We start from the raw sequence: 15,959 nt of genomic DNA, 5'->3' as shown, positions 1-15,959 counted from the left end.
ATTAAAGCAATACAATATTTTGTTTAGAACTGAAGTTCTTTTGACGGCTGTCCCTAAGGAGAGAGAGGAAAATGTTAGCAAAGTCATGCAAGCAGGACTTGTCCAACCCTGTGGAGGGGACCGTGAGCAGACAGAGAGGAGAGAGGCACTGGGAGGCACTGGGGAAGCTTTGGGTCCACAAGTCCTATGGATGCTGCAGAGATGACATATTTAAATGAGATGCAACAAGCTATGGGGAGCTTCTCTTGGTGAACAAAGGAGATGAGAGGGCTTGGTGCAGATGGTGCATACAGCTGTGTGGGTGGAGGGGGGAGATAAGGTACAGCCTATGAAGACTGCAGCTATAAAGAAGGTAATAAATAGAATGCCAAACAACATGCCCATTTCCCAAGACAGTCTATCTCTTTCTCCTTTGAAGTTTTAAGGAAAAGTGCTCATTCATACTTCGGCCCATTCTGCCCAGTGGAGCTTTAGTGAGCAACACTGTGGTGGGCGCTAGGGGAAACACAGTGTGTGTTACACACAGCAGTCAAGGCCCTAAGGAGGTCCCAGCATAGGAAATGCACTTGTAGTCTAGATGTGTTTGTAAGCCAAGATGAAAGGTACAGTCAAAGCTTCATTTATGTGCATCCTCATTTTTTTTCACAACTCCCCTATCCCAACTATCAGAGTATTTATTTCTTTGACTTCCAAGAAACGTATATGATTTAGAAAACATGGGCCTATGACATCTGTGTTTGATAACACAATCTTCAAAGACAAAATTGATGGACAGCTTTGAAGACCACACGCAGCCCTTACAGTCCCATTAACAAGTTTTAAAGGACCCATTGTACGCATCCCCGGGGGCTGACACCATTGCAGGTCCATGATTTGGAAAGCGCACATTTCCTGTCCACGGGGATAGAAACGCAAGCACTTCTCCTTTGAGTTAGGAAACCCACAAAGGCTAACAGTTCGGGATTTTTCACAGATATGCAGGCCCCTGTAGTCAAAAAGCAGACACTGTCTTCAGACTCAACTGGGCTACTTACCTTGCAAGCACAGAAAAAATTATAGTAGCTAGCTTCGATGGCAGAGGAAGTGGTTACCAAGGAGATAAGATCTTGCATGCAATCAACAGAAGACTGGGAACACTTGAAGTTGAAGATCAAATTGAAGCAGCCAGGTGAGTGACTAGGAGATGAATTCAAAGGTCAGCTGATTATTTCTCCCCACCTCAATTTATATTTTATAGCTGTAAAGTGTAGAGAATTTAAGATGTCCTGGAATGAATTTGTAATCTTTCATCTTTGTGGTAGATTTTTAGGGAAGATGTCATGTTTATATAAAAATGGATGTCATTATAGATGTATATAAAACTAAAACAATTATTAGGAAGTATTTCTTAAATCCTTCTCTCTGTGTGACTCCAGAAAGGGAGTTGGCATATGTACTATCGCTTTTAGGAATGGAGACTTGAAATTCATCAAACCACGTGGACAAACTGAGGGATAAATGTACCCCTGAGTAAACAACTAGCTACACAAGGAAACCAAAGCTATAGTCAAGGATAAGTAAGGGGTGCAGTGTTCATTTACACTGTAGAACGGTGCTGGCTGTGAAATCCTAGCCTACTGTCTGGATGTGCATTATTCCTTCATTTGGGTAAAATGGTTGAAACATTATCTTTGCTCACCACTGTAAGGGCTTTGCTAAGTATGAATCAATCACATCTCGTTCTGTGCTAGCCAGTGGCAGGACTGTAGATAGATGTGATCTGGCTAAACAGAGATTGCTACCACGAATGATGGTTACCCCAATAATGCATGTGCAACATGGACAGTGTTTTACCTGCACTGTCATTGAAGGAGCACAGCAGTCCTGGGAGGTGAGTATCCATATCCCAGGTGAAGGAACGGAGGCTCTTAGGTTAGTAATTTGCCAAGATAAAGCAGAATCTGAATGCAGGTCTCACTCCAATTTGTGTTCAATTGCATTCAACTGGTAAATAGGAAAGGCAGTCTTTGAGTTTCTATAAGAAACCACATGCATGTCTGGAGAAGCATAAATAAGTGGAGGGTTTAAAATAATGTGAAACCATAAAGTAGGAGATACAGAAAAATTGTGAATGACTAAGCATAAGAAAATGCCTTAAAAAAAAAAACAAAGAGAAGAGACGAGGACAGATAATTGATTAAGTTTCCTTAAGTTTCTTACACCAAAGTTAATGATTAGCTATTTTCCTTAAACATAGAAAAGAGAGGTTTAGATTAGAGAGAACTTAGTGGTTCAGGAGTAAGTGTGACATTTTAAAACTAAATTTGAATTTATCCCAACTGGTGGTCTGTGAGAGAGGGCTTAGTTTTCAGAGCATCTCAAATCTAAAATTACAGAATTGGGTATGCACAAATACAGCTCCAGTGAAAAAAGTATGAGGTGTAGCATTTTATACAATCAAATACTATTTCAGCAACTATAAAGAACTACATAAACAGCCTGGAGGAATCTCACAGGCTGTTGAATGAAAGAAGGCAGGCACAAAAGTGTATATCCTGCATGACTCAATTTATACAAAGGTCAAAAACAGGCAGAAATTAGGTGAAATTTTTGTGGAATCCAATAAAAGGGAAACATTTCATTGTTTCCTTTTGTGAAGGGAGAGATGTCCCAGGGGCTTCTGGAAGAAACAAGCACTGTATCTTAGAGGATTTTGTAAAAGTTTATCAACTTGCACATTTAGGATTTGGTACACATTTCTGTATATATTCTAAGTTTTAAAAGTTTACATAGATAACGAGTTGAAAACTACTTAAGGACTTCTAATTTTTTCTAATATTGCATAAGTCAGAGCAGCCTAAGACATATACAATCAATTGAGAACACAAAGATTCTTAAAGTCACATATAGATCAATGCAAGGGTCCCCTACCCCCTTGAATATCACAAAGTTAAGATCTCCATTTGCTTGAATTTTTTTTTAAGTGAACTAACTGCCTTTTGATGCAAGGCTAAGATTAAGAAATAAGCACATAAAAGAGTTTTCCTATTTCTTGGATTCCAATCCTGAACACAATTTAATGGCAAAACGACTTTTTAATCCATCAAGGAAAAATTGTATCCTATTTAATGGTGCTAAGCTAACTAATCAACACCCGGCATAAGAAAGGATTTATTTAAAGAGTGGTGTTTAAGTTCTCAGGTAGGGAGCCCAGAGACATTTCTAAGCCCTACCCAGATGTTCTCCAAGCCCCTCTATCTCTCCATTGCAGGGGCCGCCTCTCACAAACAGAAAAACATCTGGAGAGATTTAAATTCAATTATGTAAAGAAAAGTGCATCTGGGCTGCAAACTTTTACATAAAGCTGTGAAAAAAACTGCCAGGATTTGTTTTCTGTGAATCAGACACACAACACACACACACACACACACACACACACACACACACACACACACACAGAGCAACACACACACCAATTTTATGGACTCCAACAAAAGTATATTTTATTAATCTCGTTCTTAAGTTAAAAATGACAGACATCAATCAGAGGTATTTATGTGACTGCCGGTAGTAATTAATCTTAGTCTCTAACAGAATGAAAAAGAGAACAAATAGCACAGGTTCACATTTGTGCATTCATCTTATAGTTTATTACACACAGTGCATTACTAATTTGTGGACTTCGTGTATTTTAGACAATTTACAAACATGGGATTTGTGGATGAGAAACGGATTGCCATTTGGGGCTGGGTGAGTAGCTGTTTGGCTGATGAATCTGTATGCATATAGTTAGTGACTATAACCCAGAGCACGTTAGTTTATCTTTTGTATGCAAATATTTGGAGATGAAAACCATGCCTATGATTGTAACCTAGGTAGGTCCAAATAACATGTCTTAGATCTCTGGGCAATGAATCCCTACTAGCTCGGCTTATTCCTTGGTTATGATGAGGAGACAGGTGAGGAAGGGAGGGAAAGAGGAAAGGAAGAAACTGGGGGAGAGGGACGGAGGCAGGAAGACTTGTTTTCATGAGTCAAAGTCAGTAAGGATTTCCTGTTGTTTGTTTGTTTTAACTGGTGCTACCCAGCAAATTGTCAATGCTTTTCCCCCTTAACCTATCAAGAAAAGAGTGCAGGGCTCTGAAAGCATAGTCTTTAGATACTGTGCAATTAGGGCCAGTTTAAAGTTTTCTATCTCTGAAGAGGCACAGTATAGAAAGATGTGAGAAACATGGAAGCCGTGACTCACCATATGTCTTTAATTCCTTTACCTCCATAAAAATAACTGCTTGCATTCCACAGTCATATGGTGGATACGTAACCTCAATGGTCCTGGGAGCAGGAAGTGGCGTGTTCAAGTGCGGAATAGCCGTGGCACCTGTGTCACGGTGGGAGTACTATGGTAGGTGATTGCTATCAGGTACAAAGAGATGCTGAGTGTTGACCTCAAAATTTCAATGATAAGTGTATTCCTTTTTGAGTTTCAGTGTTTCTACAGCAAATAAGCTGATTCATCTCAGAGGTACTTTAAGGCTATCAATAAAAATGATCTCATTTATTCTGTGATTGTGAAAGGCTGGGTAGTAGTATACATTATCTACACATTTAGTTATCAACAAAGTCTGTTTTCCAAATTTGAAAATCTCCCCAATGCTACATTTCTGTAGGTAAACCCTTCCTTATCTTTATTCTAATTTGAGTTTTGAATTTCATATATTAGAATAAAAGAAACATGTCTTTTTCTTTTGGGAAAGGGCAAATATAAGTAGTCTTTGGAAGGAAGGAGGAGACTAGGGACAGAGGATTTCCTGGGGGATGGTTTTCTCCACTGTTCCTAAGTAAGGGGTCTCCTAAGTAGGAGATTGCACTCCAAAATCTTCTCATCATGAGAAAATATCATTCAACAAGGCATTGTACACACGTAAGAGTATAGTTCCCAAGGGGAAGGCAATAAGCAGTGGAATCCTGCTTATTAGGGAACCCTGCTTAGGTAGGGGAAGAGTCAGAGGTGATGAGAGGAATTATTTTCCTACGCTTCTTCTGACTCTGTCTGAGGTCCCTGATGTAGTGTGAGAATGCAGTCATTGATAATGAATATGCTGGTTAAATAGCTTATGTCCTCATATACGGTAGTACCAATCCTGCAGAAAACCCTTTTTAAAAGCCTCTCCAAGTCAAGAGAAACCATGTAAAAAATAACAATTTATTGCTGTCTTTCTGTCAAAAAAAAAATTGGGAAGATCAATTATGATTTGATCCACATTTGTTTTCATAGACTTTTTCTACTTGGTATTTATTGTTCTGTTGGATAGCTTGTTTTTGGAGACCTCTGGTGGCCAAAAAAAAATAATAGAGACAATCTTTGTGAGTTTAGAAATGGTAAGAGAACTACGTTTAATGTATATGAGCCAACCTAACACATAGGAAATTTCTAGAATTCTTATATGTGTGTTAATTTGAACAATTCTACCCAAAGATCAGATAGAAGGAATACATAAATGGTATTTCAAGGTATATTTCTAAATATATAACTGTATGATACATTTTTTAAAATACTATTGTTAAAATTTCGGATTTTCTTACACAAACTTGGTTAACATAACAAGAAGTGGATATTAGGTTCTAGGACACGAAGAATTGAGGTCTGCTGCTCTTTGGGGAAAAATTTATTTTGCCTTTAAAGGCCATTTTTCCCCTATCAAGTGTACAATCTAAGGTATTCATGTTTACATTTAAGATATGAGCATTTTATGAAGATCTTATATTTTAAATGTACTTTAAAATATTATATTTTCTATATTAGTGTCCTAGAGATACGTAAAATTATATATAGTCTATTAATTTTAATCCAAATAATAAAATATTGCTATTACTAATTTTGGAGGAAAATATTTTGACTTCCATGGAAATGGCATGAGGAATAGATGTGGAACAACTAACACTCATTATCACGATGCCAGTTATTCAACAAGAGTTAGAATGTTGCTTAAGGTTGTTGCTTAGATGAGGTATCCATTTAAAGAATTAATGAGATCAGTACTGAAATACCTGTACAATTACATTCAAGCCAGTAACCAATATAACACAATGGCAGCGCATTATTCTTATACTTATTTACTGTAAGCTGGTCACTTACGGAGCATCTTTCAAAAACAGTTACTTCATATTTTTAAAGTTATATTGGAATTAGGCCACAGTAAACTTTCTCAATTAAAATTTTAGGGCAAATATATATATATAAAATTTATTTTATTTTTCTAAATAGAACAAAAATATGTTTACTTATCTGAAATAATGAAATCAATTCCACAACCTGTCTTTTTCTGCCATATTTACAGATAAAAGAGCTTATGTCATATCAGCAGACAGATATTACTATAACCTGTTTCCCAATACTCAACTGTCACAGCACCAAAACCGAGGCCTTTCTGCTTTTAAAATAAGAGAAAACCAATGTTGGACTTGCATTTGATGGAGCAACCGAGCTAACATAGCGATGTGCAGCAAATCAAGATAACTGAATTCTTTCTTTTCATTACAGTGAATTTCAACCAGCCAAAAAAATAAAATAACATTAAAGTCAGAACTGAAAATTGAACATTGTAAGGGGTTTCCAAAAGAAAAGAGTGCATGTAAATTAAGGCAAGCACTTGATGTCAGGGCCAAAAAATTCAAGACAGTTGAGGCAGCGACTCCCTAATGAGGATTCTCAAGAGGGTCGGATGATAATAGAAAGGGCCCTTACCTGTCAGCACTTCACATTTGACTTTTCTGCAGATGGGTTATGGATTGAGTTTTGGGTCATCTAGTTGGATCATCTGTGCCCTCACCATAGGGCTAGGAAGATAGGGGTGTATCTCCCTCTGAGTATGGGAAAGGTGTGAGTCTGAGCAGGTGTCTGGCTGCATTAACAAGCCAAATAAAGATGATTGCAAGGAGATACTTCTGAGGGGAATGTTATAGATCGATGCACAAATTTAGATATATGGGAGCACATAAATTAACCTAATAGAAGAAGAAAAGCTTTGTTGTATGAATTAAGTTTTCTTTCCTTTTTTCCATCACAGATTCAGTGTACACAGAACGCTACATGGGTCTCCCAACTCCTGAAGACAACCTTGAGCATTACAGGGTAAGAGATGAGGAAATAGATCCTTTCTATAACCTATTTATACGTGATTTAAGAACATTTTAAGTGCATCTATTCTAGAAAACATATATTTTTTATTTCCAACAAAATTCTTGTTAAAAAGAAATAACACAGGTGGTTTAGAGATACTCCAATAGCTTCCCCTACTATATTCTGCATAATTACAGTCTTTATCATATGCTATATAGGTCACAATATGCATTCATTTGGAAATACAAAGCAACACCAGATAATTACTTTAATTATAAAAATTTCAGTTTAGAAAACATGTCAAATTCAACATATTCCTTTAGAGCTCGGAAGACTCTCTAAGCCTTTCGCTATATATTAAAATATCTTAGGGTATTATCATAATTAAGATGTATGTGCAAGCCTATAATTTTGTTATTCACAGCTAAATATGTACAGATTTTCACACAAGATTTGAGTAAAGCAGGTGAGGAGTGGGTACAGTTGGGTAATACCCTGAAAAGCCCTTGAACCCAAATTACTGAATAGCATCCAACAGGTTGGTTGCCCGATGGGAGACCCAGAGGGCAGGTTGCTCTTCAGGTGGGCTACAGCATTTGAAAGAAGGGCTGGGTGCAACCATCACTGGCAGCCCCACATGCTAGTGTGGACACCACCTCAAAGCCAGAGCACCCTCTCTGGTGGCACACTGATGCAGCTGAAAGTGCTAGCCTGAGCACTAGAGGCCCTTCTAGCACCATTCCCTTTGGTGCCTGTGTCGTCTGTTCCTTCCGCCTGGAATGCCATTCCCCCTCCACCTGCATCTGGTATATCTGCATCCCTTGCATATCTCTTAACCCTCAATTTATCTATTCAAACTCATAGTTATTTTGTGATCTCTTTTCCCTACTACAGTATTATTAGCTACTCAGGGCTTTACTCAATGGTGTATTCTTTAGATTACCCAGTACAGAACTTTCCAGAACTTTCTGATCCAGACCTGTTAGTTGAAAAACCCTGAAACTTACAGATGACAAGATAAAATTATCTGATGTTCACATTCTCCAAAGAAAATTCAAAACACTTTCCAGGATGGTGAATTAAAAAGAAAAACAAAAACAAGCATAATTTAAGAACACAATTTCTCATCTGTGGCACAATTCTCAGTATGTGGGCTTCATATTAGTACATCACTCTGAGCAATATTTGTATGTTTTTGTAAGATGCCATCATTACTATGCATTCTGAAACCATTTGATCAAAGCAATGAAATTCAAATCAAATGTCTAGTTTTGCAGCATAATATAGGCAGTTAAGTTTTACCTCTTACTTTCAGCTTTATTTAGGAAGGCTAGGGGTGGGGTCAGCAGGGCAGGGGGTGCATCTGTGTTTGTGCCTGCCTGCATGGTTTCATCTCTGTTTTTCAGTCAAGATAGAATAGTAACAACCTGTAAAGTAAGATGCATAAATCCTCTTTCACAGCAAAGCAGTCCCATAATCAGGTTATCCCTATTTTTTTGCTAATTGTCCCACATGATACTCTGGACTCACTTTTTCCCATTCTTTCTCCTCTGTGTCCAACAGGCTGCTCTGGACATCCTTTCCCGTCTTTATAACCACACTGCTGCTGTCACATGACCAACTCCTTCTGTAACAGTCTCCCAGTGCCCAAGTGGCCTTCCTTTAGCTCTTCTTTCTACCCTTCAGTCTATACCACAGGCAGTTAAGAGATCAACCCCATCCCCAACACCTTCCTGGACCTTTCCTGTGGACTCAACTAAGTCCAGCCCTCATTCTTTAGCCAAGTGTTCAAACACCCTTCTTACAATGGCCCAGTTTACCTAGAACACTCATTGTTCTCTGAATATTTCTGAGCCATTCCCTTTGGCGCCTGTGTCGTCTGTTCCTTCCGCCTGGAATGCCATTCCCCCTCCACCTGCATCTGGTAGGAAATGTGTACTACCTCCCCCTTTGACTCCCATGACACTTCCCTTGCATATCTCTTAACCCTCAATTTATCTATTTGAACTTATAGTTATTTTGTGATCTCTTTTCCCCACTACAGTATTATTAGCTACTCAGGGCTTTACTCAACGGTGTATTCTTTAGATTACCCAGGACAGAAGTAGAACCTTGAAAGCTCTCCTGATTTAATTGAAAAACTCCCTGAAGGGAAACCCTGTTATTAAAAAATGTGTATCTCCATCACGTCCTTCATTTTACAGCTGGAATTTTCTCATTAATGGCCTGTCCGGATGTTTAAATTTGAAAAACCATTCGCTCCTGTGGTAAAGCCATGTTTGCGAGTTGCTAAAGGGCTTTCTCAAATATCCCAAAGTACTAAAATCTCCTGGAACACCAAGAATGTGCTGCCTGGGACCCTACCCCTGACTCTAGAACCCGGTGGATGATGAGTTGAAAGTTCATTTGCAAATTCTCATTCTGAAAAGTCTTTGAACCTAGAAGCACAAGATCAAATCCAAACCCTCATCTCCGAGGAAGTCCACGGCACCTGTCCCGCTTCCCCTGATGCCCAGCGGACACCAGGGTGTTTCCTCTTGAAGCAGCCCTTCCCCTAGGGGATAATTAGTTTTATCTGCCATTTCAACCTGCATCTTCTCCCAGGTTTTCCCACAGGCTCCTCACTCCCGCACCAGGACCGCCTCTCCCCTGCTCTACCACCACCACCCTCCCCCCACTGAGGTGGCCATTTTCATCTCTCCCCTTAGGTGTTCGCTGTGTGAGGTAGTCATGTAAATAGAAGTCACTTCCTACTGCCAATGGCAATACACGCACATTGGGTGAACAAAGTCACTCTCTCACTTCACTGCACAGATGGCACCCGAGGACTGTTGAATCCTTCCACGCCAGGAGTCGAGTTTTCTTGGCACAAAATTCACTGCTGGCAATGGACACATTAAAACTGCCAGTACCAGGGAGCTAAAGGTTCCCAATGTGTTACTCGGAGGAATTATTTGGGCGGGTGAGAGTTAAGGTGGGCAGGAGAGAGTCAGGCAAACGCATTCACTGAATTGTTTCTACCCTGGTAAGCTGCTTCCTCGGAATGAGGAGAACTGAATCTAAGGGCCTATATTTGGTGCACAGCAGGCTTTAGAATAAAGCTGCCCTCCTTTGTTTTTTAAATAAGCCTGTGCTTTTGTCTCTGGCAAGAATACATTCAAGGATTCTATTTTCCTCCAAGGTCCCAGCTGCCCCTCTGGACCCCATCTTATTTTACTTCTCTTTCCCAGGTTGTTTGTATTTCCCTCTCACTCCTCTCTCTCCCCCCATTTATTTCCCTCCCTCCTCTCACCCTCTTTGAAAAGACAAAGAAGGCAACACCTTAGAGGTTTTCACTGCCCTGTGCATTTCCATGGGTCAGAAGGAAATATTTTGAAAATGATACACATCTAGTTTGGCCAATTGTCTTCAGCACATCGAGGATAGGAATGACTTAAGTGTGTAAAAAGCAAGGCCCTGATCTTTGTCCACATTTTCAGCTAAAGAATCACAGATAAATCAGCCAGAGTTATAACCTTTGGAAGAGAGGACAATTTTTAATAAAACACAAATGAGAAAATGATTCATTATTAGGTCATTGATGATCGAGATTTGGAAGAATTTAGAGAAACCCACATCCCCAAGAGAAGCACATTTTGTCAAATAGCAGCACTATTTACCATTTAGGAAAGGGAATGGAAGGAACCATTTGTATACACAACCAGAACAGGCAGGGATACCATGTACAGTGGTTCAGCTTGTGCACTGCTCTAAGGCATACACCTCTGGGGCTGCATCCAACCAGAGGCACTGGCCTTTCCTATTCTTACAAAGCTACCATATAGATTAGGAGACCCTGGGACTCAGGCTTGGACCCAGTGCAATGACTCCATATGACTCTGTGTGAGTAGCACCCTACCCACTGTCAAGTGCCAAGGCAAGAGCCCTTTAATGGATACCAGGGAATCAAAGATGAAAGATGTTCATCTCCCTGAAGCTCCCAGGCGCTGGTCCCAAAAGCTCTAAGTAGGCAGCCAAAGGGGAGGGGGGACAAAGCATAACTAATAGGCAGTGTAGCTCATGGAAACACCTTTTCCACAGCAAACAGAAATGCGGACAGATTTGAGCAAAGGAATCAGACAATGAGACAACCCTCACCCAAAATAGCAATAAGCAAATAGCCACTGTGGCCAGACCTTGAAGAATGGGGTCCTGACTAACACTGACAAATGGTTAAGTGTAGGTCTTTTAGTCAAATCAATAAAAAATATTAACATGCAGTAGACTTTTTTATTCACCCATTCAAGGTGACTGGTGTTTTAATTGTTCAGAAGTTTATTACCTTGTTGATGAGATAAAACATGCACACATAAGTTTTGAAGAGAAATAAAAGTAGGTAGTAATAAAGCATGAACTTGAATATGAAAAATGCCCCATGTGTATGGAAACCACTAGTAGTTTCCACACTGGGACTGTGGGCCCCAGAAGTTAGTACCTTCTGAGGATACAGCTTGGGGAAGGAAAGTGCTCAGAAGTTGGGGTTTCACCTCCCCCATTCATCTCAACCAGGGGGTATCCAGTTCCACGTATTTCATTCATTTTTTTCCATTCATTTATTAAATACTTGCTTCTATGGCCAGACAGGGCTCTAAGTTCTTTACATGGATGATTAGGTGAATTCTTTCTTAAACTCTCTGAGATAAGTGCTCTAATTATTTCCATTTTACTGACACAGAAATGGAGGCACAGAACATGTTATGTAACACATAGACCCTGAGGGGCGGGAAGGGGAGAGGGTATTTCTCTGAAGTCAATCAAAAAAGCTTTAGGAAGACGGCGGGCAAGGCAGCGCACAGGTGCTCTGGCTGATTGCGTGGAGGGAGGGGCCGAGCCCCACAGTAGACCCAGGAGAAGCAGGTAGAGCTGGTTTCGTGATTCGTGAAGCAGGGGAGATAAACCGGGGGACTGGAGGCAGGGCTCGGGGGGAGCAGGCCAATGGCAGCTACTAAGGCAGGCGGCAGACTGGACAGGGGAGGGATTTCCGAATCCACACAGAGAGAAGTCTGAGGCGGAGGGCAAGAGAAATGGGACCAAGTCCCAAGCGCTGTTGCCAAGAGAAGGGGGCAGCCTGGAACACACAGAAGGGACTGATTTAACTTGTAGAGGAGATTTATTTTGCATTTTGCTCAAAATTTGATAGGCTTTTGGCAAGGGTAGGAAACAGTCATGGATTTGGCAGTCTTGTACTAGCAGATTTGAAATGTTCAATCCTTAAGAACTGGTGCATCGTTAGGTTATGCAAAACAGGGTGCGATTTTGTAAATATGCCATCTTGTACTGATTTGACATTTGTTCTATTATCCCAGAATATGCCAAAGGGAGAGAGACCTTCAGATGTAAGCCAAACCTTAACTTGTTTGTTGAGTGCTGATAAAATGTTGACTGCTGTGTGATCTTTAAAAGAAGCCAGTGTTGCCTGGTGGGGCCTGAGGTAGAGCCCCCTGGCGGATTGACAGGATCTCTCCTTGGCGTCTCCTGGGTACAGTTGTTTGATAGATGTAAACAAGTAAAACATCTGTTACAGTGGATTGAAATTTTTTTCTCAAGATTTTTCTGTGGCCTCTGTTTTCTGTGGCATTAATGGTGCCTCCCAAAATAGCATCATTCTGTGTTACTTATGAGGCTCTGGTTGCAAGGGGGAGAATGTGTAAAGCAAGTCGGTACACCTGAAATGTCTCACTGAAGGGCTGGGTTGCCCATTAGACCAGCGGCTGTTCTCTCTTTGTACAGGAGCCTGGAAATGGTGATGAGGGTTTAGCTGTGACGTGAAGGGACATTAGAAGATGGTGTTAAGGGGAATGGGCTCTGGAGCTAGACTTGTGCTCGCATTTCATGTCTGCCCCTCACTAGCAGTATGAGCTTGGGGAGGTTACTTACACTCGCCAAGCCTCAGTTTCCTCATCTGGATAATGGGGATAAGCAGATCGACCTCACAGGGTTAGTGCAAGGATTAAATGGGACACCTGTGCCTTCCAGAAAGCCAGCTTTCCAAACGTGGCAGCTGCCCCCATTATCTCCAGGAAGCCAAGTGTCCTTCTGGTGCCTTGATGGCACAAGGGGTAGCTTAAAATCGTTAGACCTTCTGTTCCTCGCAGTGCGTTCCAGTCCTATCAGCTCTCTCTTTTATTTCAAAAAATACAAAGATCTATTTGTTGGAAGTAACTGAGGAACCAGCATGATCCAACAGGCAGCTACAGATGGTTCTTCTCAGGGCTTGAAGGAAAAGCTCGCAGAGATGCTGCGGAATCGGCACCGCCACTGGACCAATCCTTCCCACTCTGCTTCGCCAGACTGTTGCTGACAGCGGGGTTCTCCGGAAGTTTCTAGCCTCGGGAGAGTGCCAACTGCTCCACCATTGCATCCTTGCCCATTTATCACTCCGAGCTTCCTTTTTAGTAGTTGGTGATAGACTCTTCTGCTTCTAACTTAGTCATCCATTTCCTTTTCTATTTCTGTTCCCATCGATAGGCAAAGGGGGATTATCCTATTTTAGGGGGTTCAAGTAGCACAGTTATATTATTTTGGATCTGTAATCATACCTTCGGTGAGGGCGTGTGTTTCTCTCACTGACTTTGGAGGTTGCCTTTTGACAGGTTAAAGTGCACCGCACAGCCCATGGAGAGGCTTTCTTGACCGAGAAGTCAGGATGCTCCGTCTTGTAGGGAAAGATGGGGCTGGTTGCAGAGGTGAGGGGGCGCAGCTGCGCCTTGCCGGGGGGAGTCCTGGGCCGCCTGACAGCGGGCGCGTGCCCGTGGGCCGCCTGCCTGCACCGCGAGGTCCCGCTGGAGGCTTCTCCCAGTGAGCTGGGGACGTGTGCGTTGGGAATGGTACACCTCTCTTGCAGTTGCAGGGGAAGCTTTTGTTTTATTTTTCTCTTGCTGCATTAAAGTATTTGTCTTTCTTTCTTTGTAGTGTAATATTGTTAATGTAAAACAATTTGCATCATGACACTTTTATCACAGTTTTCGTCTTTTTCTCAGTATGTTGCATTTCTCACCATGTCTAGTTCATCACAGCTACAGTGTGTACATCACAACATTTATCTTAGGCTCAGGGTTTTACTTGTTTATAAAAATTGTCTTCTTTCAGCCTGTATTCACTCCATTTAAGAAAAAAAAAGGCAGCCAGAAACTGTTTTGGTCCAAACTCCAGTAGTTATCACATTCCTTGCTAACTGTCCTGTGTATTTATATGTCTCCTAACTATTACTCTATGTTTCAGTGACATTTCTCAGTTTTATGGCTCATGGAGGTTGTAGGAGCAGCTTCTGCTGTTCAAGCTGCCAAGTAGCAAGGCCCATGAGGCTTTTAGAGGTGAGGCGAGGGGACCCAGCTGTGTATTTGGGTCAGGTCTAGGTGTCACAGTGGACTGTCTTCAGTGCGCAAAGAGCTAGGTTTACTGTGGACAGAAACAAGGCAGAGGAAAGCTACCGGTGCGGGAGGCGCAGGCTGAGAGCAGGGCGAGCAGAGGCATCCCCAGGGAGGACTCTACAGGGAGCACCAGCGCCTGGGGCCCAGATCATTAATGGTCACTGTCGGAGTTCAAGCGCCAGCCTCTGCAGTCCGAGCTTTGAGTCTTACCCTTGAGGGAAATTGATTTTGACCCTTTCTTCTTGGAGGAGCAGAAAATTGCTCAGGGTTCTGTGGCTGCGTTACACTCTTATCAACTGCCCAGCCGGCAACATGCTCCCAAACCCCACAATGCTGTGCAGACCAGCGCTCTCCTGGTTATCCTTCAGCCGAAGGCAGCGTGGGAATGCAGGGGCCAGAGGACACCCAGGGGATTTATGCCCTACAAATTCCAGGACAGTTAATTAACGTTTATTTCTCACTGTTCTTTTGCTGGAAGACCACATCACGAGCAGCTTGGAATTTTAGCAGCAACTTGAGGTAGCATAGAAGGTAAAAGAGGTTCTGCCTTCAGACTTTGTGTCCAGCTCTGACACTTCCTATAGATGTAAGTTGGTGCAAGTTGCTCACTTCTGAATCTCCGTGTCTCCGTGTAGAAAGCTACAGACCTATCTCACAGGAACGCTGTGAGGTTAACATACAGCAGGGCTTTTATAAATCCTTTCTGATGCTTAGCAAAGCGACTAGCACAGAGTAAACACTCAATAAATACTAGCTATTATTATTATCAATTTCACAGTGCATGGGTTGAAAAGGGCAAGACATATCTCAGTGAATTTCAGAATATTTACTCTGCCTACCCTAGCTGTTCCCACTAGCCTCTGCAAAAGTAGGACTGAATATAGTAAACAGTACAATTTAAGTGCTTAAATTTCTTTCATTTATTTATTAGATGAATATTTAGCACTATATTCACCCTGAGAATAGAGTAACGAACAGTACAGGCAAATTCCTTCTCTCATGGACCTTATTGTTTAGTTGGGTCCGTAACAAATAAATATTGACTAGATAAAAAAGTGAATGAATGGAAGAATTAATAGGGTAATGTTCAGATGGATGGATGGACTTAACCGGGATATCTCACTAGATAATATGTTTCTTAAAAATAAAGTAAAATAAAAATATGACCTTTAGTGAGTCCCAGGTGTTCATTCTAAAAGTTCATAAATTCTCACCTGGGGTCAGAAATGCACTATGGTCAGGGCAGGTGGGTACCAGCCTGCACGTGAGTTGGGGGACACTTGCTTTCCAGAACAAGGTGACCTGGAGAGGCTCAATCAACTGACACAAATTGGGTGACTCTGTTCTGAAAATTGTAGACAGAATGTCTTTTTTTCCAGAAACACTGTGTTACAGCATTCTCACATCAGCATCAGCAATTTAATCTTGAAAAGAAAAAATAAAAACACCTA

General features: G+C 41.4%; 1 protein-coding gene across 2 annotated transcripts in view; it reads left to right on the top strand.

Annotated features, from left to right (window-relative positions):
• Window positions 1-15,959, top strand: part of DPP4 (dipeptidyl peptidase 4) — a 71,501-nt gene that overhangs the window by 51,206 nt on the left and 4,336 nt on the right. For both annotated transcript variants that reach the window (XM_017664383.3, XM_017664375.3), the window contains exons 20-23: window positions 974-1,168; window positions 3,675-3,729; window positions 4,282-4,381; window positions 7,047-7,111. In XM_017664383.3, coding sequence (XP_017519872.2) covers window positions 974-1,168; window positions 3,675-3,729; window positions 4,282-4,381; window positions 7,047-7,111 — 415 coding nt within the window. The remainder of the gene's footprint in view (window positions 1-973; window positions 1,169-3,674; window positions 3,730-4,281; window positions 4,382-7,046; window positions 7,112-15,959) is intronic.

This window comes from Manis javanica, chromosome 7 (genome assembly GCF_040802235.1).
Source record: "Manis javanica isolate MJ-LG chromosome 7, MJ_LKY, whole genome shotgun sequence".
Classification (NCBI taxonomy): domain Eukaryota; kingdom Metazoa; phylum Chordata; class Mammalia; order Pholidota; family Manidae; genus Manis; species Manis javanica.
Note: the sequence above shows the minus strand (reverse complement) of the source record. Positions and strands in the feature narration are given on the sequence as shown.